We start from the raw sequence: 23,495 nt of genomic DNA on the forward strand, positions 1-23,495 counted from the left end.
AAAAGCCCAAGTCTAACTCTTCCAAAGCCGATTCAAACGAGCACGCTTCGTTAGCCTCATCCATCTTTCGTTTTTCTCTATGGTTGTGCAACACGGTCTCACACCCAACTCGTCGAACGAGGACGCATGGTCCAGCCTCTTGGCGTCAATATCGGAAGCCGAAGGTGAGCTAAGGCGGGCATCCCTCACCATCACCATCAAGAATCAATTGTGTTGTAATTACTGTATTATATTATTACAAATACAAACCTTATATATGATACCAGTGTCACAAATTGAATCTCTCTTAAATTAAATGTTATTTTCATGTTAAATGTTTAGAAATGTGTGGCCATAGCACATGTTATATTAGCAGAAGTCCATATCAGTTGGCCTGTCTCTGAGTGACAATGTACTGTAAGTTCTGAAGAGATCTGATATCTGATCACTGATATCCGAATGCCATATTTAGAGGCAACTTTGATAACTATGGTAACCTAAAAAAAACTAAGGCTTCATTGTAAACCTCTTAATTGAAGTGATAATTACAGCTTGAAACATGTCTCAAAGCAGAGCCTCACACAGGTAGAACAAAAAACAGTGCATAATAATAGTTATGTAACAAGCAAGGGATAATTATCTCGTTCTCTTTTGATATTTCAGTGAACTCATTCATGGTGTAGCTCTTTGAGACATTGAGAATTGCACCTGAAATTCATTACCCTATGTACAATCAGTCACACACAGATAAATGTGCCTACACACACACAAACATGCATGCTCGTTTACCTGCTTTCTGAGTTTGAAGTATCCTCTCATAGACCCCCTCAGAATTTTCCAATAGTGTTTTACTGGTCTGGATCATCTACAGAGATGATAAACAGGGGAACAAAACAAAACAGAACATTAATTTAGTGGACTGGACAGGACAATGTAATCCCATTTGTCTACTCGCAAAATGACCTGATAACCACTGCTTCCCTCTCAAATATGAAAAGGATGAGCATAGTTTTATTAAAAGCTTAGTTACCAGAAGTGTTCAGAGGCATGAAGGACGTTATCAGATTGAAGTGCTGTGGGGTGTCAGCTCACAAAATGGCTGCTAAATTGTGAGCGCAAATGGCTTCAGAATCAATAGATTTTGCCTTGTACCAGAAATCAGTTCCTGGACTTCACACTTCCTTCTGATGTTACTTCAGAGGCACATACTGTATCTGGTAATAACATCATAAATAATAATAAAAAAAGAGGTGTCCACCCCACAGCCTCCTATGATAGAACTACAGAGGGATGCGTGTAAATAACTGTAGTCTTGTTATTAAATGACACTTTGAGCTATGCTTTAGTTGGATCGCCTGGACTTTTATTGCGGTTAGTGCCATTTATCTGCCAAGGTTATTTTTCACTTTAATTGACTGCACACACTTTTGTTGACCTCCAGACTGTTTTAAGTTCCCATGCTTGCTCTTATCGTAGACCCAGAGGCCTTGGGAATCCGTTTACACTTCTTTAAGCCCCAAAAATAACATTTCAAAGCATGTCCTACTTCAACCAATTGAGCGAAAAAGGTTCTGGAACTAAAGCTAAATTACCGTACGCATTTGTCAGAAATACAACCACAATAGATTTAGTCAGGCCAATCTAAATGATCTGCGTTAAGTTAATTTATCAATCGATAACAATACTTCCTTTCTGCATTATGTTTTCACTGGAGGTGCGTATAATCTAAAATGGGAAAGGACTTCAGCGTGATTCTGACATAGCTGCTCCACTTCACATTCAATTAGTGCCACAGGTATGGCTCTTTATACAAAGAATGTCACTCTAATTGATTTATACATTCCCATAGTAACTTAAGAGAACCAAAAGGTCATGTATTAAAAGGGCACAGTGTCCTCAGTGTCTGCCAAGAGAGAGATATTCACGGAAAAAGGAGGGCGGCTTTGGAGTACATTTCTATGTGACAGCCTGTAGTAGAGGCAGTGGTATGGACACTGGGAGCAATCAACAGATCAAGCTAACTTGTCCAGCTGTCATGGTCGACTTCAACATCATTACAGACAGCAGGCTTATGAAAGGCATAACTTTATGCTGAGATAATAATGCTAAAATACTTTCTTAAAACAAATGTGTTGTCCCTATCTGCACACAGAGATGTGTTAAAAAAAAAAAAACAACACTACAAGTTGTGGCGTTTTCAATGCTAGTAGGTGTCATTTTCAACACAATTGTGTAACAAATAAAAACAACACAAACTGTGTTGTCCTTATCTGGATACAGATGTGTTAAAACAACTTGCATTGTTTTTAAGAGTGTATTGATGGCAAGGCACAACAGAACAATAACTGCCTCTGGGAAGTGTGATATGGACTCATCTACCACCTTGTGTTTATCAGATGTTTCTGTGGTTAGTTCAGCAAGTGGATCTCAATTCTGTTTCAGTTATTTTGTACAGCATATACATTACAATAACTGAATTTGTACCAATGCACTTGTCAGGGTCTAAAACCCCAGAGCAAGCACATATGTGACAGTAAAAAGAAAAAGAAAAAACAAGGAAGAAGGAAGAAGCCTTGAGCAGTACCCAGATCAGAAAGATGGGGCCCATCTGCCTGAGGGCAACCCAGCGAAAGAGTGAGGTGGGGTGGGTGGGAGAGGGGTGGTTGAGTAAACAGCAAGGCCTGTGACCCATGCAGGTTTCATCATTCAGGTCACATGCGTTACACACTCTTGCTGTGAGACAGGAAGACACGCTGCTGGGGAAGAGGGAAGGGGAGGGGCGGTGTCAAACAGGAGGGAGTGTGGCATCAGCTTTGCATGAAGGGGGCTGTTTGTGACATTCCACAGCTGCAGCACCAGATTCAAGGCTGCCATGCCCACTGTGATTACACTACTAATGGGTGAAGAAATTACAGCCTTGGTGGCTGACCCACCACAACGGGGGTATTTATAGTGCAGAGGCACTCAGGGCGGAGGATGTGAACCCAGCAGCATGCCTCTTCGGCTCAGCGTGTGCTGGAGCAAGACGAGCCAGGATCCGCTTCTCCGGGATCTGCTGCCCCACAAGAATGCAGTGCGCTGTTTTGATGTGAGCCTGTGTTTCTCCAGACCACTGAGTTACACAAGGCCAGGCTGTAATGTAATGTATGGGACAGCCCTGATCAAACGGCACAGCACAGCACAAGGGCAGAAACATAAAAGTGAGATCACAGGCTCCCAGAGCTGTGTGGACTATGGTAGTGTTCTTTTGATGTAGTTTTTGTTACCGCCGACCATTGTTCACAGATAAATCCCATCAACAAAGTATTGTCTCATGGCTGTGACCATGTCTTGTCATTGTCAGCCAGTTGACTAATGATCCAGCAGGGACTCTGAGACCACAATCCAGCGTGTCTCTATTAAAATGCAGAACAGTGCCTGGTCTCGAGTGTATACCCTCACACAGTGATTTTTGGTTCTGGTTCATGTCAAGTGCATCTCCTCAAATGGCACGCTACAGTATTTCCATAGTGTGGTTCATGATTTATTGACAGTGTTCTGTATTTCACAGAGTGTCTTTCAATCAATGTGACATTGTACTTCACAATACTGTCACTGTCTGATCTCTAAGTAACTCTACTTCTAGTGCTGCCATCAGATTCTAGCAGTTTGCTGTAATCTTTCAAATATCTTTAATTTTGCTGATGAACAAACATCCACTTACTTCAAAAGATAAAGTGTTCATCAGATAACATCAGTGAATGGACTAGTAATAAAGTTGAATCTAATCTAATCTGTAATGCTTTATTGAAGATACACTATTCTGACAATAGAATCCATATCATAATTTGCTTGAGTGATTGAGTGCCTAACAAACCGAACACAATCTAAATAACTTTAATGTGAGCTGGCATCTGCTATTTATAAAAAAGACTGCCTTATACGGGCAACAAATCCGCCCTATTGAACAATTCACTTATTTTTTATCATCCCTTGTGTCTGAACACAGTGTGCCTTTTCCACTCTGGAGAAGGATCCATAATGGCCACATTAAGTAAATGGGATTCAAAGCTATGCTAATGGCCGTCTGTGTCGAGCTGTAGTCTTCTAACCTCTGCTGTTCCACCGTTAAAGCAATATGCACCCATTTGTCACCTTCACACATGCCTCCCTGTGGATAACATTATATGCTTAATACAAAATACATTTTTATTCAAGTGAAATGTCAAAGTGTGCATATTTTATGTTCATTACAATGCATTGTAATTGCAAATAACCTTTCAGACCTGACCACAAACTGGACCTGTCAGTTAGAGTGATGTAGTGCTTTCAGTTTTATTTATAGGTTTTTAAGTAAATAAAATAAAGCTACATCTTATTTAGTTTTGTATGGAGAATAGCATAACATATTAGAGGCTTGTCAATGTTCACAGCATAAGTATTTAGGCATTATGAATCAATATTGGAGTTTCTGAGTCTGAAACAACCTTACATACTGTGACTATGGTCTGCTGTGTGAACAGCGTCCCTATTATTCAACACATCATCATTCCTCTTCCTCATCACTCTACATGTGTAAAAAACTCCACCTTTGATCCCTTGTCAAAGAGCTTAGACAACAAAGTTCTGTTGAGTTCTGTGATTGATATCTCAAGTGTCTAAACGGTAATTACATACGTATGGAATACAATTTAGTAGTAAACTACTTCTAGACATGCAACACAAATTAGGATTGATGATTATTTTTGCCTGAGCCATTTCTCATAAAGCAGTGTATGCAAATTTGTGGTGATATGATGACTTGTTCTATTTGAGCGTTTTGAGGTTGACCAGATAAGCTTCTCACCGTGTCATAAGCCGTGATAACCTTCTTCAGCACCTCTGGGAGGACACCCTGGGGCTCCATGGAGGGGTACTGGTCTTTCAGGTTAAACAGCAGGACAGGAGTGTTGTCTGGCCCTGCCAGACGAGACGACAGAGCCAGTATGCACTGCTTCAGGTTCGCCACCGCCGACAGACCACAGAGCTCTTTGAAGGACACTATTGCATTCTGCAGGGTCAAAGGCACACAAACACATACAGTATTGTACGCAGTCTGTAGGATTATTGCAACATATAGTCATTCAAGATATTAAAATGTAACTACATTTACCATGCAATGGTTTGTTCATTTATTTTAGAGTAAGTGTAAGGCCACTCTCTTACAATGTAATAAGTTCACCAGCTTCCTTAAATGAAACATCTTTGATCGCTAATCAACAAGAGCTGCAACAGGAAGTGGTTTGCACATGTGTTCCCTGTCTGACTTGTCTGTAATGTACAAAGGCAATGCTTGCACACACACACATACAATACAGGGGGCCAGATTCACACACTGCGTAAACAATGGCAAGGACAAACAGTGGGAGAAAAAAACCTGATATATTTTAAGTCTCATGGTTAGCTGTTTGTTTTTGAATGGAAAATGTAATGTAAACAAAGCTCAGAAAATAAACTCTAATAGACAATGTGTTATGAAATACCAAAACACAGCAACCCTGTCCGGAAACAAGACACCAAGGGAACCATCACTGCCGTGAGGAACTCGCTGAATGTCTGAGGGCTTTCAAAAAAAAAAAACTAGATCTCAAATGAATGTTGTATGTAGTGGACCTAATATAAAAGGTATTAGAAAGTGGTATTCTGTTCTGGAAGAGTGAGAAGCAAAAGCTATATCTTTGGGCTTCAGTGAAGAAGGTAGGGAATAACAGCGTGTCCTGGTTTCCCCTTGTTTTCACAGTCACTTTGTATTTTATGACCGTAACACTGCCATTCTTTAGACAGTTTAATATTCTTTATAGGTGTATTACTGACAGATACTGTACCACAGCATTATATAAGAGGTTTTCCATTTTAAATATTAAAAGGAATTCTTATAAGCTGCGAGGAGCTACCTGTGGTTCTGAACAGAGACCACTTCGAAGGGTTTGCTGTGGGATCTTACCAGTGTGCCATTCCGCTTTGAAGTCTCCTTCAGTTCTGTCTTGCCAGTTGCACAACATCAAGGGATTAGGTTATTTCAACTCTGATTAAATCACGCCTAGGGGTTTTGTTTTGCCTTGCCAAAAGGGGTTCCCACTACAGATGCACAGGGTCTTTTGAAGTAGAGCTGGCTGTGATCTATGCTCGACACTGAGGTCATTTTCATAAAGACCAAAGACATGGTGCCCTCAATAAAATAAGTGGATCATTCACCTCCCCTAACGATGACGCTGTATGACGGTTTTGCAGTATGATATGACCATGTCTTTCTAAATTGTAATAAACATAATTTACGCGTATGTTAAACATTACATTACCTGCACATTTTCTCTGAGGTCTGTGGCTTCTCTTAGTGGGAGTGTAGCAGTCTTGAAGACATCATCCACATTCTTTATGAGCAGTATCCTCATGGTGGCATACTCGCGGCTCCTCTTACCCTTTCTTACAGACAGACCCCTCTTGTGGGGTTTGCCCCCACCTCGGCGGTTGGTTATGGCCACATGCACAAACAGCCAGGTATGAGGAAGGACTTCTCCAGTGAGTGACTGAAGTGGAATATGGCGAAAGCCTGGCTGCAGGCATTCAAAAGGAATCGTGTACTGGCCAATGAACTCATCCCCAATGTAGTCATCATCCAGCACCACAAAGCGTACCATTGCCAACTCCGGGAGGTTGATTTGAAACTCAAAACTCTCATCGAAAAGGGGATTGTCCCCATTTTGATTGACAGTTTTAGTCCTTTGTTCAGCGCAATCTGCAGGAATGCCATGGATCTCCACATAAATATAGGGGTCCACAACATCCCCTTTGGCACCTGAGCCCTTAGGTTTAGGGAAATTTTGTCCACTGATGATCTTTATGTGCAAGAGTTGGGGAGACACACCGGGCACTGAATCTTTAGTATTGGCACTGAAATAAGAAACCTGTTCCCTCATAATGGCTGGACGCAGAACATAGCCACAATTTCCATTCTGCCTGAACCAGCCAATGTTCAGGTCCATCATTAAACCAGGGGTTTGGTAATTCATAGCCACTATCTGGCAGCCACACTTCCAGAAGTCCTGAGGATTCATATTGCTGGAGTCTATTCGCATTGGACTAGGGTACACACGAGCCAGGAATTTCTTGTTGTAGTTGACAAAGTCCCCAGGGAAGTCTGTGGCACATCGGCCTGCAAAAACTTCATTAAATGAGCACAGTTCCCAGTGCTTCTGGTTCTGAAATGCCTTTGGGAAGTCGTTGAACTCAATGGATTTACACAAAGTCACCAGGTCTGAGAGGTCTTTGGAGAGCTGGAATTTCTTGGGCAAGGTGACTGTTTGCTGCTCACTACTATCAATGCTCATCCTCTGGGACATCTCAGCCCCTTCATCCTCGTCAGTCACTTCACCCTCTGAACTTGTACACGAAGGGGGCAACTTCTTACCCTTCAGAAGAATTCTGCCCTTCAAGGCTGAAGGAGAGGGTAGGTAACTGTCCTCAGGTTTGGGGGTGTCTGTGTAGAGTTTGTCTCCCAATATTTTTTTGAGGTGTTGAAACATGACCCTCTGCTGCTTTAAGGAACAGTGGTTTTCCAAACAGACAATCAGAGGGTACTCAGAAGCAACAAATGCGTATTTGTTAATGATGTCTATGACACTGCGGAAGACGATCTGTGAGGTCATTGTATGTCCTGTGTAAATGACCGGCTCGTTGTCTGGCCCGTCCCAAACATCCAGCTCTACACTACGGCAGCCCATCTTCAGAGCACGGATATATCCTGTGATGTCAGAGGGTCCCCTGAATTGATCCTCGATCAGATAGGTATTGTGGGATGCATTGATGTAGTAGTGAGACAGTGGCTGGGTCATGTCTTGGCAAACTGTCTTTTGTTCTGGTTCAAAAATGTGGCACTCAGACGACATGAGGTAATTGGTGAATCCATCGAGGGAGAGCCAGCCTTTCTGTTGGCCCTCTTTGGAGGGTTCGTACTTCTGAATGACCTCCAGACTGGTGTCCTCGCTGACTTGGGCCATGCCTTGCTCTGCCTCCAAAAAAATCATTAAGTCTTTAGTATCAAGGAATTCCTTGTTACTGGAGAATTGGACGAGCAAAAAGTAAATTTCTGGTCTTGTGCAAAGGTCATGGAAGACCTCAGTAAACTCTTCCAGACTCACATCGCACCCAATCTTTTCTTTTAACTTGTGCAATTCTTTGAACTTGAGCTCAATCTTCACGTTTTTGAGTCCAGGGCTTAAGTTTTTGATCAGCTGTAGAGCAGTACACAAACTAAGGTGTTTGCTACTATTGACATCAGCTTCCTCAAAGAGTTCACTAAGCCAGGATGTTCGCAAGTTGTTCTGGCTGCTTTCAATCATGTTTAATGTGTGTTTCCCATATGATATCAGATACCTGAGTCCAGTTACCCAAATATTGGCCACATCTGCAGAATTCGCTACCAAGTCCAGGGATTCATAGTTCTCTCCACAGATGATCGAGAATGCACAATCCTCTGATATCTGATCAGAAACGCCGTTGGTTCTGAAGGTGTCCGTGTTCTTGCCAGTTCGCACCTCTCTAATAGATTTGATGTCGATCTTGGCCTTGTCAGACTCCTTCTTGGAAGGCTCCCATCGGAGGGACTGCATATCAGCATCCAGGAGGAAGTACCGATGGTACACACGGGAGTTGGACCGCACTTTCCTCAACTCGGACCCTTCCACCATGGCATTGATGCAGTCACTGGCACTGCTGATCTTCTTCTCTGTGGGCATACTGCTGAATGAGACGGTTTTCTTCCTTTCCTTCCGCTGCCTTGAGCCATCCTGGGGAAAAAAAGAGTTCACACAGTCAAAACACATGACATTCATTCCTGAATAATTTCATGTGGTCTGATGATTAATCATTGCTACAGATACAAGTCCAAATGCAAACAATTTGGCTAGGGACTACTAAATAATGTATAAATCAAAAAAAAAAAAAAAAAAGGGAAGTGTCGTATTACACTGCAATAGGTGACTTTTATTTCAATGTGTTGCAAAATGTTATATTACACTGCAATATTTTACTCTTTTGAGTTGACTAAGAGTGTTCAGTAGATTAGGAGGCCACTTAGAAATTATTTATTTTATTTCAGCAATGCACCATCCGAGGGATGCTCTAAGCACTGGCTAATTAATTACTCTTATGATTCATTAGCTGAAGTTGTCACAAATTACAATTATAACTGCTTTTGTCATTTGCACATAGCTCAAAGCAAGATGATGCATGGTGCTGGATATTCCCCATTTAGAAAGCTCAAGTGAAAAACTAGCACTACAAAAGGAGATGCTTTGGTTCATGTGTCAGTTTCAGTCATAGGTCAGCTGTGTACTGAAGACAGACATCGCTGTGTCTTTTTCATTATGGCTCAGAAGGCGAAAACACATTCACACATTCCTTTACGGAAATTACATGTCATGACACTGAATTTCAGAAGCATTATGGATGGGAAAATCTGCTTTTTATAGTGCAGCCAGATGTCATGGTTGGACATGTTACCATGAAATCTTACCTTTTAGGTGAAATTACATTTCAAATTTTTTTGGCAAACAAAAAGGATTCTTTTTTAATATATACAGTTATGTGTGAGTACCATTACGTTTGGGGCCGAACTGTAGAGATGTGCTATATCAAGTGGTAAAAAGGCTCTTCAAGTGAAAAAATAACAAGTGAAGTGTGCAGTGTGCGCCCTGTTCTATGAAGAGTACTGTGGTGGTGCATGTATGAAGTACTCCGTATGAGCCTTTCTCTGCTTTTTGGAAGAGCACAGAGGAAGCACAGCTCAACCAGCACATACAGCTGAGGCTATAGTGGTAAGAATTGCGACCTTGTCACTACATTATTGAGAGTATTTCCATTTTACGACAGACAGTAGGAAGTATTACCGTTCGATCCTGCCATACATAACAATTTAATTCTTAAATGTACTACATTTCATATACTGGGATTTTCTACAGCCACCTTGGTGCAGTAATTTTTTTTCTCGACTGACTTCCTTTGCCATTTTCTTCTATGATGCAAGAGAAGAACAACGTCTTGTGCCATCCTGCAGACTTCAGTATCAATATTATCACAACTGATGCACTACCAAATTAAAATAGGCCTAAAACTCATAATATTAAGTAAATACAGTGATATTTGGCACTGCTCTCATGATATTGTGCCAAAGACATCACTTTACTAAACTTAATACTTATTTCCCCTCCCACCTCTATGCATTTCTGTAACAATGACACACTTTTGTTGTCTTGTTATGAGTGATGAGACATAGCAAGAGGCCTAGTCAAGTTCAGATGCATTCTTGTGGCCAACGGCATAAAGTACTGTGGTGTGGGGAGGAGAATGTGGTTATCATCAACGCTGTCACTTTCCAGAAAAGTCACAAAGCAGTGGAGCTACCCACTTTCCACAGAAGCGTTGGCTATCTCAACTTCTAAACGGGTAGATTACAATAGGAAGTAAAAATGTAGACTAACTGAAACAGTTCCAGTAACTTTTTTATCTGAATCTAATCGGAATGTTTGTATGCACCCTGACCTACGCGGTAGCCTACTCATGCAGTGCATGCCTACTCACCAGCAGAGACCTGTCACTCAAGCGCCAACATAACTGAGCTCTTGTCTTAGAAGTTGTAATTTTGCCTTACTAAAAGTTGGTCTCGGCAGCTTTGTGAATAGGTTTTAAGACAAACCTCTTCATTAAAAACTTTTAGTGCATTTAAAATGCTTTATGAATAAAGGCCCAGAACGTACAGTATACTGGTGTCGCTAACTGACACTGTATGCATAGGGTAGGATGCCTTCTTACTTTTGCTTTTAAAACAATCAGACTACTGCTGTACCCTTAATGTCTGAATGGAGGGATGCTATGAACAAGATCAAGCTGAGGTTCAGGAATGATGTGAACTGCATCTATCAAACTAGATGAAAAATGGCTTTAGCTTCTACAGGGATACTGTTGTCATTGCTCTCTGACTCATCTTCCTATTGCCATGGAGTGAGGGCTGTAGATGCCCCCCTCTCGAGAAGTGACTGCGCTGCTTCACTTAGGGTGCCTGTCACAAGGCATTGTAGGTAGGTTGTGATGATTCTCCCCTGGAGCATCTAAGCCCACACATCTCATCATGTTAGCCTGCTGCTGCATCCATGACATTTCCCAAGCTTGTGCCGCTCCACCGGGTCTTCCACATCACCTCCGCTCAGGTGGGAAGATGTCACAAACCTTTCCAGGCAGCACACACGACAACGCTACATGCAGCCTGTGTAAAACCACTCTCAGCAAAGACACTGTAGTCTCTAGTGTCAATGTGACATGGCTCCATTGACCTTTGTGCATTCCCCTGGACTTAACATGGAAGTCTATGCATTTCATTCAAAGCAAAGTGCAAAGACTTCTTTTAGTTTTATCGACATTGTATTTCATGTGAACATGCATATGTATCCAAACACTAGTTTTCAACCGATTTTGGAGATAAATGTAATGTTTTTGTCTGATGCAAGTGACTGTGGGATTATAGCTTCACCCGGCAGGCATCGTACACATCAGTTGGAGTGCACCCTTATTTTCCCAGTCAGATCATATTGTAGATCTAGATAGATGGATAGATAGATAGATACTTTATTGATCCCCAAGGGGAAATTCAAGGTCCCAGCAGCTTAAGACACCACACACAACATACAGTACAATGTAAACAATGTAAACAGGAAAATTAAAAAGCAAATCAACAAATCAACATGACTAAAGGAGCAGTAGAATACTATAGATAAGGTATGCATGAATGTACTGAGGATTGGTACTGTGATCCAGTCTGAGGTGTGTGTCAAGTTGGTAGTGCAAATAAGTCCAACAGTGCAACAGTGCAAGATTAAATTCTAGTGACCAGCAATAAATATGTACAGTACAAAATGTAAGCATAGTAATAATAATAACAGTACTAGTATAAATATATGGACAATTAAAATAAACTTAACATAGTAATAATATAAGAGTTAGACATGAGGGTAGACATGTAAGCCATGCCATGTAAGTGTATAAGAGGGTGGAGGTGCAGATATACTATGCATAGAAGTCCAACTCTCCTTTTCCCTTCAGTGAAGCATTGTACAGTTGTATGGCCCTGGGTACAAATGACTTCCTCAGTCTGTCTGTTGTGCATGTCATGGAGCGTAGTCTCCAGCTGATCAAGCTCTTCTGCTGTATGATAGTGCTGTAGAGTGGATGACAGTCATTGTCCAGGATGCTGTGTAGCTTGTTCAGGGTCCTTTTGTCTGATACTGAAGTGATGCACTCCAGATCAGCTCCCACAACAGAGCCAGCCTTCCTTACCAGCCTGTCTAGTCGCCCAGCATCCCTCTTCCTGGTGCTTCCTCCCCAGCATGCCACAGCATAGAAGAGGACGCTGGCAACAACAGACTGGTAAAACATCCAGAGGAGCTTGCTGCAGACATTGAAGGAGCGCAGCCTCCTCAGGAAGTACAGCCTGCTCTGCCCTTTCTTGTATATTGCTTCAGTGTTGACTGACCAGTCCAGTTTATCGTCCAGATGTACGCCCAGGTACTGGTATGTGTTCACCACCTCCACATTGACCTCCTCAATGGTGACTGGCAGCAGAGCAGGCTTAGACCTCCTGAAATCTACCACCATCTCCTTGGTCTTGGTCGTGTTGAGTTGTAGGTGGTTGAGTCTGCACCATTGCACAAAGTCCTCCACCAGGCTCCTGTATTCCTCCTCCTGCCCATCCCTGATACATCCCACAATTGCAGTATCGTCTGAAAACTTCTGCATGTGGCATGACTCCGTGTTGTAGCAGAAGTCAGACGTGTAAAGGGTGGAGGAATATTCCAAAACTATATAATATTACAGGAGTAATATTCTAGCAGTAATATTCCAAAACTATAGGGAAATAAAAAAATAATAAAATAAAAAGATAATTTGTTTCTGTAGCCTGTGATCTGTGTGGTTTCTGTGTGGAAAATCAGCACTTGGTTTCACTTGGGACATATTCAGCGTATCATCGCAGTTCCTGCTAACACCCCCATGCTTCCAGTCTACATCTGAATACTTTGCAGGCTTTAATGAGGGCTGAAAAAAAAAAAAAACAATGGCGCTCTCCATGGAGTCGTTAACAGTCAAACCACACAGCCCCATGGCTGAACATTACATAAGCAGGCAGTCTAGAAGAGAGTTTGGTGGAGCTTGCTTTCAGGGGTTGACAAAGACTACTGAATCACTTGACTGCAGGCTGTTGATCACAAATATTAGGCTACAGTTGGAAATGCCTGAAAGACCTTAAATAACTATGATTTATACCATAGATATTCGAAATGCGACATCAATGATTCATCGTCCTCATCCATGAGAGCACCGTTGCGCTCTGATGGGACTTCTCAATGTCATCCACTAAAATGCAGCCTCTAAGGCGTGTGTCTCACAGTCTCTTCCGTCTCAAGTGCCAATCACATTTAGTTCTTTTGGCACTCTGGAAATGATTGACATGTGGTAAACAATACAGACAGCAATGGAAATAACCACAGCTGATGGACAAAACATAAAAATCTAATGAATGCTATTGCCAAGATCAGACATTCTCTGAAACAAATATCATCCATGGTTTTGTCCTTGTTTTTGATTTGTCCATGTTAATTTGATTTTAAAATTTAGGTACTGCTCTCAAGCATGTGGGCCTACAACTAATATTAGACCGAGACATGAGACTGACAAGAGTTTTGCTAAAATTATCCTAGATTCTGATGAGAAGCGTCACAAAAAGGTCACTGGCACAATGACCTCCATTTCAACAGGCTTCTCAAGAGGCTATGCTGAGAAAAACGTTGATCACACTGATGTGGGGGAAAAATAGCCTTATTTTTTTAAATTTGTTTTTGATAAGAGACTTAAGGTCGCAGATGGGACAATTTATAGGCGTGGTTCCATAAAATATGAAATGGCTAAGGTTCCTGTTGTATGAACATATCCTCCGGGCTACATGCTTAAGCTCAGGATTTCCTTTTCACCAGTATCCCCCCAACTCTATCTCGCCAACCCCCAGGACAAGAAAACAATGCTGTAAAACCCCCACCCGGCCTCAACAGTAGTTTTATTATTTCCTGAAAAGTCTATTTTCATACTCTTATGTAATAGCCTTTGTAAAAGGTTCAGGGATTTTCTCTGTCTCCATCTTCCAATGCATATGATTTAATTAAGGTTTGGCAGCTACAGTACATTTTATATGATGGCCGAAAATCTTTCTAACATTAACCTTAGCTGTCCTGTGGGATTGGTCCAACATATAATGTAACCAAATCCACTCACATATTGAAATACGGAACAGTAGTCAATTTATTCTGAAAAAGTTTGGTATTTCTGAAACTGCTCTACAATTTTGTCAGTGGGTTACACCTTGTTAGCCAATTTGATTACAGAGCAGATCAGAGCAGAAGGTCATCCAAGTGGAACTGACTAAAGCGCTAATTACTGACTCAGCTATTGGAAGATATCAGTATATGATGAATTAGTTGAACCAGGGCTTACCACACACCAGCAGCCCCTCACTAGGAAATCTCATCTTTCATTTCCTGTGACTTGCTAACGGGATGCTTAGTCAGGGGTCACAGTGCGATGGTAATCTTTAAAGCATGCTCTCCATCCCTGATCATGAAGAGAAAATGGGACAACATTCTGAAAAGGTGGGCTGGGCCGCTTAAACCCTTAAAAACCTGTTGATTGACAGCTGAGATGCCCCCCCACCCCACCTAACCCCTGTTCTGTCTGCCTGCCTGCATTGTATCCTGGTGTGTCCGATAAGTGGACTCTGATTCAATCCAATTATTAATTTCCTAATGGATTGCTAGACCTTTTTTTCTAGCTCACTGGACCCTTCAGAATGGTCTATCCCTCTTCCGGGAACTCGAGGCTTACTTCTCAGAATTAGAATTACAATCTTGCTTTTACTCAGACTAAATTAATCAACAACAGGAAATGCATCAATAACTAGTGCATTGTGTAAGACAAACAGTGAATCTGGCAACTGTGAAGCATGTGGTCAATTTACAATCTATTAAGCATTCAGCAAACCAAATAAATTCAGTTCAGAAATCAACTTGGCTTTGAAGACCATTGGCATCACCACAATAAAATTGGACAATGACATACCAATCCAATATTTAGTTTGGCTACACACGTTTATACCTGAAATCTTCCAACCATTCTTCTAATCTTCTAACTAAAGGTGAGTTTACATGCAAGCAGCTATGCCCCTCTCCTTGCTACCGTCTCATCTTTCATTAAATGTATAGGCTAGACTGTGTGACAGGTCAATTCACCTTTAAGATGTTTTAATACATATTCATCCATCATTCATGAAGGACTTGGGAGTGGTGCAGTTGATTGGCTCCCATCTGATTAATTTCTTTCTCGCTGAAGGATAACTAACTGAAAAAAATCTTCACTTTACCTTCATGAAATTGGACACTGTCAGCTTGAGTGAAGAACCTACAGTACCTGAAAGCCAGGTGTTAGGTTAGGCTAATTAATCTTCACTGCTTTAGCACTAACCAGCTGGAACTTAAAAGATCATGAATATGCTTTCAAACATCTGCTACGCAACATTCCGTGGAATTGTATTTATTTTCACAGTGAAAAAAAAAAAAATAGTTGACAGATTGACAAGTTGACTGATATTTAGCAGGCAGTTTTATCCAAAGCAACAAAGACTCGCAGCGGTGGGAATTGGGAATCGGTTGACCAGTTATTAATTAGTCATATTACCGCTTCTCTACCGTGCTGGGTGTACAAAAATTCAATTCAACACACTCTGAAGAATAAAGACAATGTTCTTGGTGGTATCTATAGCACGTTAGAGAAAAACATTGTGGAAAAAAATGCCACATCTCTGCAAGCCTGAAGTGTGCCATTTAAATTCTCCAGGGTCAAAGCCATGACTTTCTAGGAAAAGACAAATGTGTATCCAACCTCTCCATCTCCTGAGTTCACTAGCAACAGCAATTCATCTGAGAAGCACAAGCCTGTGGACCTCAACTTAACTGTTACCCTCTTCCTTCATCCAATGCAATGCGATGTGAATTGGTTCTCATTTTTCACTCCATTTTAAGAGGTGCCCAGCGCAGATTATGTTAGATTAATTAAGTCATTTTATGGGTTACAATTAATCCTCACAGTTCTTGAAATTGAAGGGGGGGGGGGGGGGAGTGAATTTGCTGACAGTAAAAGTTCCCATTGATTTCACAAGCTGCTGGTATTTTTCATCAAGTCTTTGAATGAAATCACATCTTGCTCTGGTGCTCTGGTCAAAAAGGCCACCGCCGGCGCCTTCCATAACTCTAGTCTCACAGCGAGACTTCAGTCCATTGTTAAAGACCCTGAATACAGATTAATGATGACAGAGTCCAATATCTGAACTCAATTAAAGACTATACTGTATGTCAGGCTCCACAGTGCAAAATAGTTATGAAGCAAGCAGGCCTGTGCGCAGACATTAGGGTTTGAGGCATGAAGTGTACCCTATAAGGTTATTATCTTGTTTATGGGTTCTTCAATTAATGTTAAAGTCATATGACCTGAATTTAAAATTTGAGTATTAATTGAGTATACTTTAACTAGGCTAGTCCTACTGGGTTTATTTTTTTTTTTTTACCAGGGCACCATACTGTACTACATGTCCCCATAACAATACAACTACTGTTAAGTAACGCTCAACCCTTCAAGAAAAGCAAACTCATGCTTGTACTGCTCTTAGTTAAATATTTAACAGCACTGTTAGAAAATGTCAGACTGAGAATAGTGACCACTGACATTTAAAAATGCTTCACTTTAGGATCATAGTTCCTGAGATTACTGGAGGAGGAAGACACTATCTACAGGGATATCAGATACAATCACACATTTGCAACTATTATTTAGAAAATAAGAAAATAAGACAAGCAAACAGAGGTTTCCATGCAACTGCTTTCTCTGAGGAGATTAGTTCTGTTCTGAACGTTATATTAACATGCTTTTTTGGACTTTACATAAATTGGATTGCAAATGTGGGTCTACCTGTTTAAATTGCAATGGCAAGTAGGACAAAATAGGCTAGCCTACAATGCAAAATGTGAAAGAGAACTTGGGTTATTTGTGTTCACAATGCACAGATAATGGAAACCGTGCCGCAGACTTCAAACTGTGCCATGCCGAGAGTACCTCCTGAGGTGGTCTCAATTCGGTTCGCGTTAGAGGGGTCTTAGTTCGGTTGCCATGTTCATGGCACAGAAAATGCTGAGTCATTTATCTAAGTTTGTTTAGGCTGAAAGGGACCAAGTGTCCTATACAAACACAGATTAGGCCTAATTTGTCAGGAAATGGATTTAACGATTACAGTGTCATACAAATTCTATATCCATCCAAATTGAATGGATCAGATTGAAATTGGTGTTCTGCTAAGCAGAATACCTGTGTTCAAAAGTGTTGTACAGTACCTGTCTTCAATGACAATACCAACTTGCCATCTCATGTCTAGACTACTGCTACCAGACAGTCTACTAGTATGTCTGGTGAAATGGTTGCTTGGATTATAGTCATCTGAAAAGGGCACATATCACTTTTCATCTCACTCCTCTGGCTCCCTGTGGTTGCTCATGGCCAGGCAGCTCAAGTACTTTACGACCACAAGCACTGGAGCAATCTACCTGGACTCCTTCACCCAAGTCATTGCTCAATCCATTTTGTGTTTTTTACATTCCTGTCTCCCTGACAGTCGACAAAAAGACAATAATAAGCCATAAGCACAGCCTTAAGGAACGCACAAACACAGAACGCAGACAAAGGAAGTACAAACACTACAGAGCGAATGTTTCTCTAATATTTGATGCCTTTTTCCAGGTACTTGATACAGTTATCTGACACTTCTTGCTGCTAGATAATATCTTGTTTTAAAGTACAGCGCTTTTTCCAGTATTGCCTCTTTGACTTACTGTTTCCTTGTGTTTTACACTACATCAGTTGCTACTATTTTTGTTTTATGCAATTAAATTCTTGAAATATCACTATTAATATAAATATTAAAAACACTTTAAAGATGTATTAATGTTCTGTTAATGCACAACACCGCCATTAAATAACACTGAAGCCTCTGAATTAATTATGCAAGTCAGAGCTTTTGGATTGACTGCGAGAGACAAACTGGGGGAAACAAAGTGCCTACCGATCGATTTAGGAAGGCACCCAACCCTAGGAATCAAGACAGTGAATCTTTAACCACAAACATAGTCAATATCAAATGGTGTTGGCTGTTTTCACATCCTCTGAAACTTGAGAAAGCTGCAGGCTGACTGAACAACTCATAATGACTCTGAACATGCTAATTTGCAATCTCACTGTATAAGTAAGTGCCCTGTATTGTCAGTTGCAACAAAAGTACAACACTAAATGACAGCATGACTTTGCTTGTTAGGATTCAATCTAATCACAACGGCTGTTCGGGGCAGATGCAACCAGATCTCTCTGTATTTCCAACTTAATACATATTCAAAGAATAAATGTGCTTATAAATGTGGAGCACGACCACTGCATCAAATTACAAACGGGTGAATGCCAAATTGGGTCCAAAATAAAGAAATCCAGTCAAAAGAAAGCATGATAGTGAAAGAAACAAATATACCAGAACATTGAGCATTGGAGCATTGCACTGACTTACTACTTACATTTAGTAGCATTACAATGATTTACCCCACGTTTTCATTATGTCAGATGCCACACAAAACACATTTGTGAAAGCTCTGTTTACCACTCCAAATGTTCCCTACCCTTGTCCCACTGACTACACAAAGTAGACAGGCAAGCCCTTTTTTTCAGACCTCAACAAGGCCTACCAGAGCTTGTACATGAAGGCACTGAAGTGGCTTTTCTTATGTTTAAGTGTTTTTTATGTGAAAAGGTGATTTTCCACCTTTGGAACGAATAAGGAATGTTATTAAATAATTATTTGCAAAATAAAATAATGATCAAATCTAGCCAAAATGTGTTCCTGTTCACTTCATATTCATTTCTATTTAGTGGGGAAAAGTTCTTGAAAATGTGAAACAATTCGCTGACCAGTCACAGCTTGATCAAAGCGTAGCTCGCCCGCCGCAATGCTGTGAACACAGAGTTCAACACACAGCACTCCTCAGCCCAATGATTTTGTTGTGGACAGCCAGTTCTTATTCCTATTGGCAGGGCCTCTGCAGTCTGCAATTGAACTAGTGACTGCACTAAAGGCCAATCTCCCCTTCTTTCAAGCCCCAACAAAACTCATTACTTAAACAAATTAAGACCTAAACGGACGAAAAGCCGAGTCCCAATAAATTAAGCTGACTCCAAGTCTTTTAAGGTGAATTTGAAAAAAAATCTGCTGCGAAAAAACTTTACTGGCGCATAGGCTACATTTTTTTTACTGTTTTGGCCACAAGAACAGGTGAGCTCAGCTGTTTTTATTAAACAAAACAAGGCTTTGTTTGCTTGATTATTGTTGTGAATAAAACATTAGCCACAGGCTTTACAAAAACACCTGCAATCAGTCAAGCTGAAGAGTCCAGGTGAAATGAGGTTGTGAACAGATAATGGAACCCTGAAAGATGAGACCAGCCAGCATCTACAGTAGGCCTGAGTAGAATAAAAAGAAAGAAGGGGGGGGGGGCACTTTCAAAAAGTCACCTTCAAATCCCATTTTTCACCATCTTTTGAAGTTCTATGAAAATCTCTTGAAGGTTTTAAGGATTCCACATTAGTTTGACCATTTAGAGGCACCACTGAACCATCACACCATGCACACTAAGGTTTCAACCATTAGAGCATTCGAGTCCGAAGTCTCAGAGGAGACGCTCGCCTTTAGTGTCAGTTTGACCCCAAACATTCTCACAAACACCCAGATGTTATTACACAGGTTTAAAGCCGGTCAATTCACAATACCCTTCTGTTTCTTTTTTAATCTCACAAATAATAACAATAGCATAAAGATCAAGGAAAAGTTGAGGTATAACTTCTGTCATTATACAATATAATAACATAGTATAACAGTGTCCTAAGATCCAAAACATTGTTGCTTATAAAATGCTAGTACTTTTTACTGTGTGAATGAATGCTCATGGACTGGATAAAGCCCTATGTTCTAAGCTTGTAAGCAATGCATGATCCTTATCCTGTTCATCTCCTAATATGGAGATCATACATGGTTATAAACATAAGCTCTCCAGGGAGACTACACACATAGTACCATTTTATAAAGATTAAATCTCCACTCTTGATTTTATAACAGATACACGGATGTATTTAATTCTAGCGGTCACATACAGGGTATATTTTCATCTATTACTTTTCATTATGTCTAAGATAGTACCCCCACTGTCTGCCCTGAATCCATCAGCAGCACTGAGGTCACAAGTTTACTTGTTAGCACAGGAGGCATACCATAAAATAATGTATGGCCTACTTCTGAATGCAATTTCTATGTAGCAGGTCTATGTGAGTATATTGTAGCTTTAAACTCACAGCACATGATTATGACATTGAAAGCCTCTACTTTTTACCTATTCTAAAACATGACGATAACTGAGATACTTGTTTAATTTAACTGCAATAATGGTGTCATGCTGCCTGTTAGTGAGTGACTGCATTCAGGGGCTGCTGGTGACCATTCAAAAGTATTTGAGAGAGGTTTAATGGGTCAGTTGGGACTGGTTGGATCATTAGTTCCTGTCGGCTATCTAATGTCTGATGCTATCGCACATGCATGGTAGGGTCAAGCCAAAAAATAATATATCAGTTTCTCTACCTGTTTACAATTGTGTTAACAGTTATGTGCTGTTATACTTGTAGAGTCTCATGTGTTTTGGCCTTATCAATAGTTGAATATTATGAATAGTACATACAGGTTTTGTAGTTAAAACTCTCTACTACAACAGCGTGATCTTTAAATTGCCACGTCTAGTCTTGAGGATTTTGAGCAAGATGGGGGCTACAGACCACTGCATTCACAATGGACAAATTACAATATAATTTCTAGAATGTTTTTCTTTAATAAAATAGAGAAAAGGATGTGCGCTTGGCAACACCTCTAATGTTGCCCTATTGCCCTTCTCTGCTTTTATTAGCTATTTAGCTCTGTTTGCTTGTGTTCATGTAAAGCACACTGAATTACCTCTGTGTATGAAATGCGCTATAAGTTGCCTTGCCTTGCCTTGACTAATGTGAATAATGTTAAGAAATGAATACTTCATTATAAATGAGTTAGGCCTATATGTGGAGCTAGACCATAACTATATGTTCAAGCTAGACCATAACTATGCTCATTTCTGAAATCCCTGAAGCAAACGTATGCCCGGTTCATAATGGTGTTCTCAAAGTGTCTCTCTAAGTAATGACAACTACTAATTACTCATAGTGAGCAGCTATTAATACGTGAGCAAGTGATTCAGTCCTTAACTCCATTTTATACAGCTTTCATATTAACATGCAACGTATGTGTGGCTGCAGGTTGCTTTCGACTTCATCCTCCAGGCTTTCCAGAGAGGCACAACCATCTAATATGCACAGTAACTAAATGCTACAGTATTAATCAGTGAAACTAGTAATGATGGGGGTTTCGGTCAGTGTCATATTGTCTGAATCAACACCAACGCCAAAACTCATAGAGTTTCCATTTGGCACATTCTAGAAATGTGGGTATCTGCCACACTAGCAACCACAAACCATCTTTATTACTCAGATTCTGAAGAGGCTCAGATTTGTCCTTGCATTTAATCCACTCTTAACTACAACTGACACAGCCTCTGTTTCACACACAGACACAGAACAGATCTGATTGTCTGTGAATTAGTGTTAGAATTCTGTTGAAATGAATAGACTCTGCGTTGTCATGTCAGGCATGAGTATTGTCTTCAGTCTCACCAATAAAATATCCAGTACATACAATATACACAGTATAGGCACAAATACATAAAACAGTGTTCATTGACACACAACACATCCACAAGATAAATACTTTTAACTACAAGTAGGTCTTGCACACAAATAGGTGGTACGTAAACACTGCTTCCAGTATAGAATTTGTACAGCGATAGGCATAGCACATGTTATTTTACTATTTTGATTTCTTATGAAGTTAGAATCTGATTTTCTTAAGAGAAGGAAAGGGAAGGGGAAAGAAAAGAGTAGTCTGATGAAGATCTGACTGACCAAAATGTCAGTTCGACATTTCTAAATTAATATTAATAAATTCGATGCACCGTGAAGCAAGCAGTATTGCACTTTTCTTTTCCCCTTCTCCTAAGTTGTTTTTGTGACATAGCTGTACCTGCTGTACAATCTATCAGGGTGTGCAGGCTCCCCTCTGTCTTTCCAGAATCTTTGTTTCTGAAATATACTGTATTTTACTTTCAACCTGCCATGATCATGATTTCTGTTTGTACAGTGCTAAATGACTGAATGGCTGCCCATCCATTGCTTTCCTAACGAGTTTCTAAAGCACCCTCAAATTATCTTGGTGGTGACTCAAAAATGTGTATAAATTAACTGTTTTCTCCATCTCCTTATAGGTGCCTCTTATACTGTACATGGTATCATCTCACCTCCACCGAAGAGTAACACACCTAACTGGAACATGCTGTCTGTCTGCTGTGGAGGGGAGCACACAGGGTACAAGCCAACCGATGCTCTTCAGGGTCATTTGGGACGTTCTTATTGACTGAACTACTACTTTTGGAAGATGACCAAAAAGGCTTTGGACACTGTGTATTGCTCATCAAGGGAGATAATCAGTACAAACCCCACATACCGGTAAGCTTAATGTCACAACGGTTAATTTGCCAACATGTAGCTTTCACCTAAGTTATGTAGAAAATAGGCCTACGTGATACAGTGACAAATTAACTTTTCTATCTGCAAAGCATTCCTTTTGGAAATTGTAGCCTTAATGAGGCTTTTCACTTCTTTTATTTTAAACTGGCAGGCTGGTCTGTAAATGATAGACTTACAGATTATGAAAGTAACTGATTTGGGTATCTAGCATCCCAGTAAGATGATTAAATATAAAATACCCATTGTTACACAGGCTAAAAAGATGTACAGACTTGTTGGTGATGCTGTCCATTGCAATACATGGGCTGCTTTGTAGGCTACTGATCTATGTTTCCCACTCTTATTACAAATACCACCATATCCTCTACACATTATGAAAACTGTTCTGACATCTGGCATGCTGCCAAATTACTTGTAAGGTCACTTGCAGTTCACCCAGGTTTGTCCAACACTGACACAACTGAAAACAGAAATTGCCCAGTGAAGTTTTGTTCCCATACTGTATGTTCTCTGAACTAGTCGCTTATAAGAAAACATAAGCAGTGCTATTCTTCTCTGTTAACAGAAAGGGTATTTTCCCCCATTACAGAGATGTTAGAGGGCAGCTGGCTTCAGAAAGGCTAAAAACATTCTGGACTGAACGAGCCAAGCCCTTTTCAGGAGGAAGA

The 23,495-nt window shown here is 40.6% G+C and overlaps 1 protein-coding gene across 1 annotated transcript in view; it reads right to left on the bottom strand.

Moving 5' to 3' along the window:
• Window positions 1-23,495, bottom strand: part of LOC134082780 (inactive phospholipase C-like protein 2) — a 34,271-nt gene that overhangs the window by 7,463 nt on the left and 3,313 nt on the right. The window contains exons 2-4 of the mRNA XM_062538746.1: window positions 6,297-8,783; window positions 4,805-5,008; window positions 769-844 (exon numbers count right to left, since the gene is read on the bottom strand). Of these exons, the coding sequence (XP_062394730.1) occupies window positions 769-844; window positions 4,805-5,008; window positions 6,297-8,783 (2,767 nt within the window). The remainder of the gene's footprint in view (window positions 1-768; window positions 845-4,804; window positions 5,009-6,296; window positions 8,784-23,495) is intronic.

Source organism: Sardina pilchardus, chromosome 6 (assembly GCF_963854185.1).
Source record: "Sardina pilchardus chromosome 6, fSarPil1.1, whole genome shotgun sequence".
In the NCBI taxonomy this organism is placed as follows: Eukaryota; Metazoa; Chordata; class Actinopteri; order Clupeiformes; family Clupeidae; genus Sardina; species Sardina pilchardus.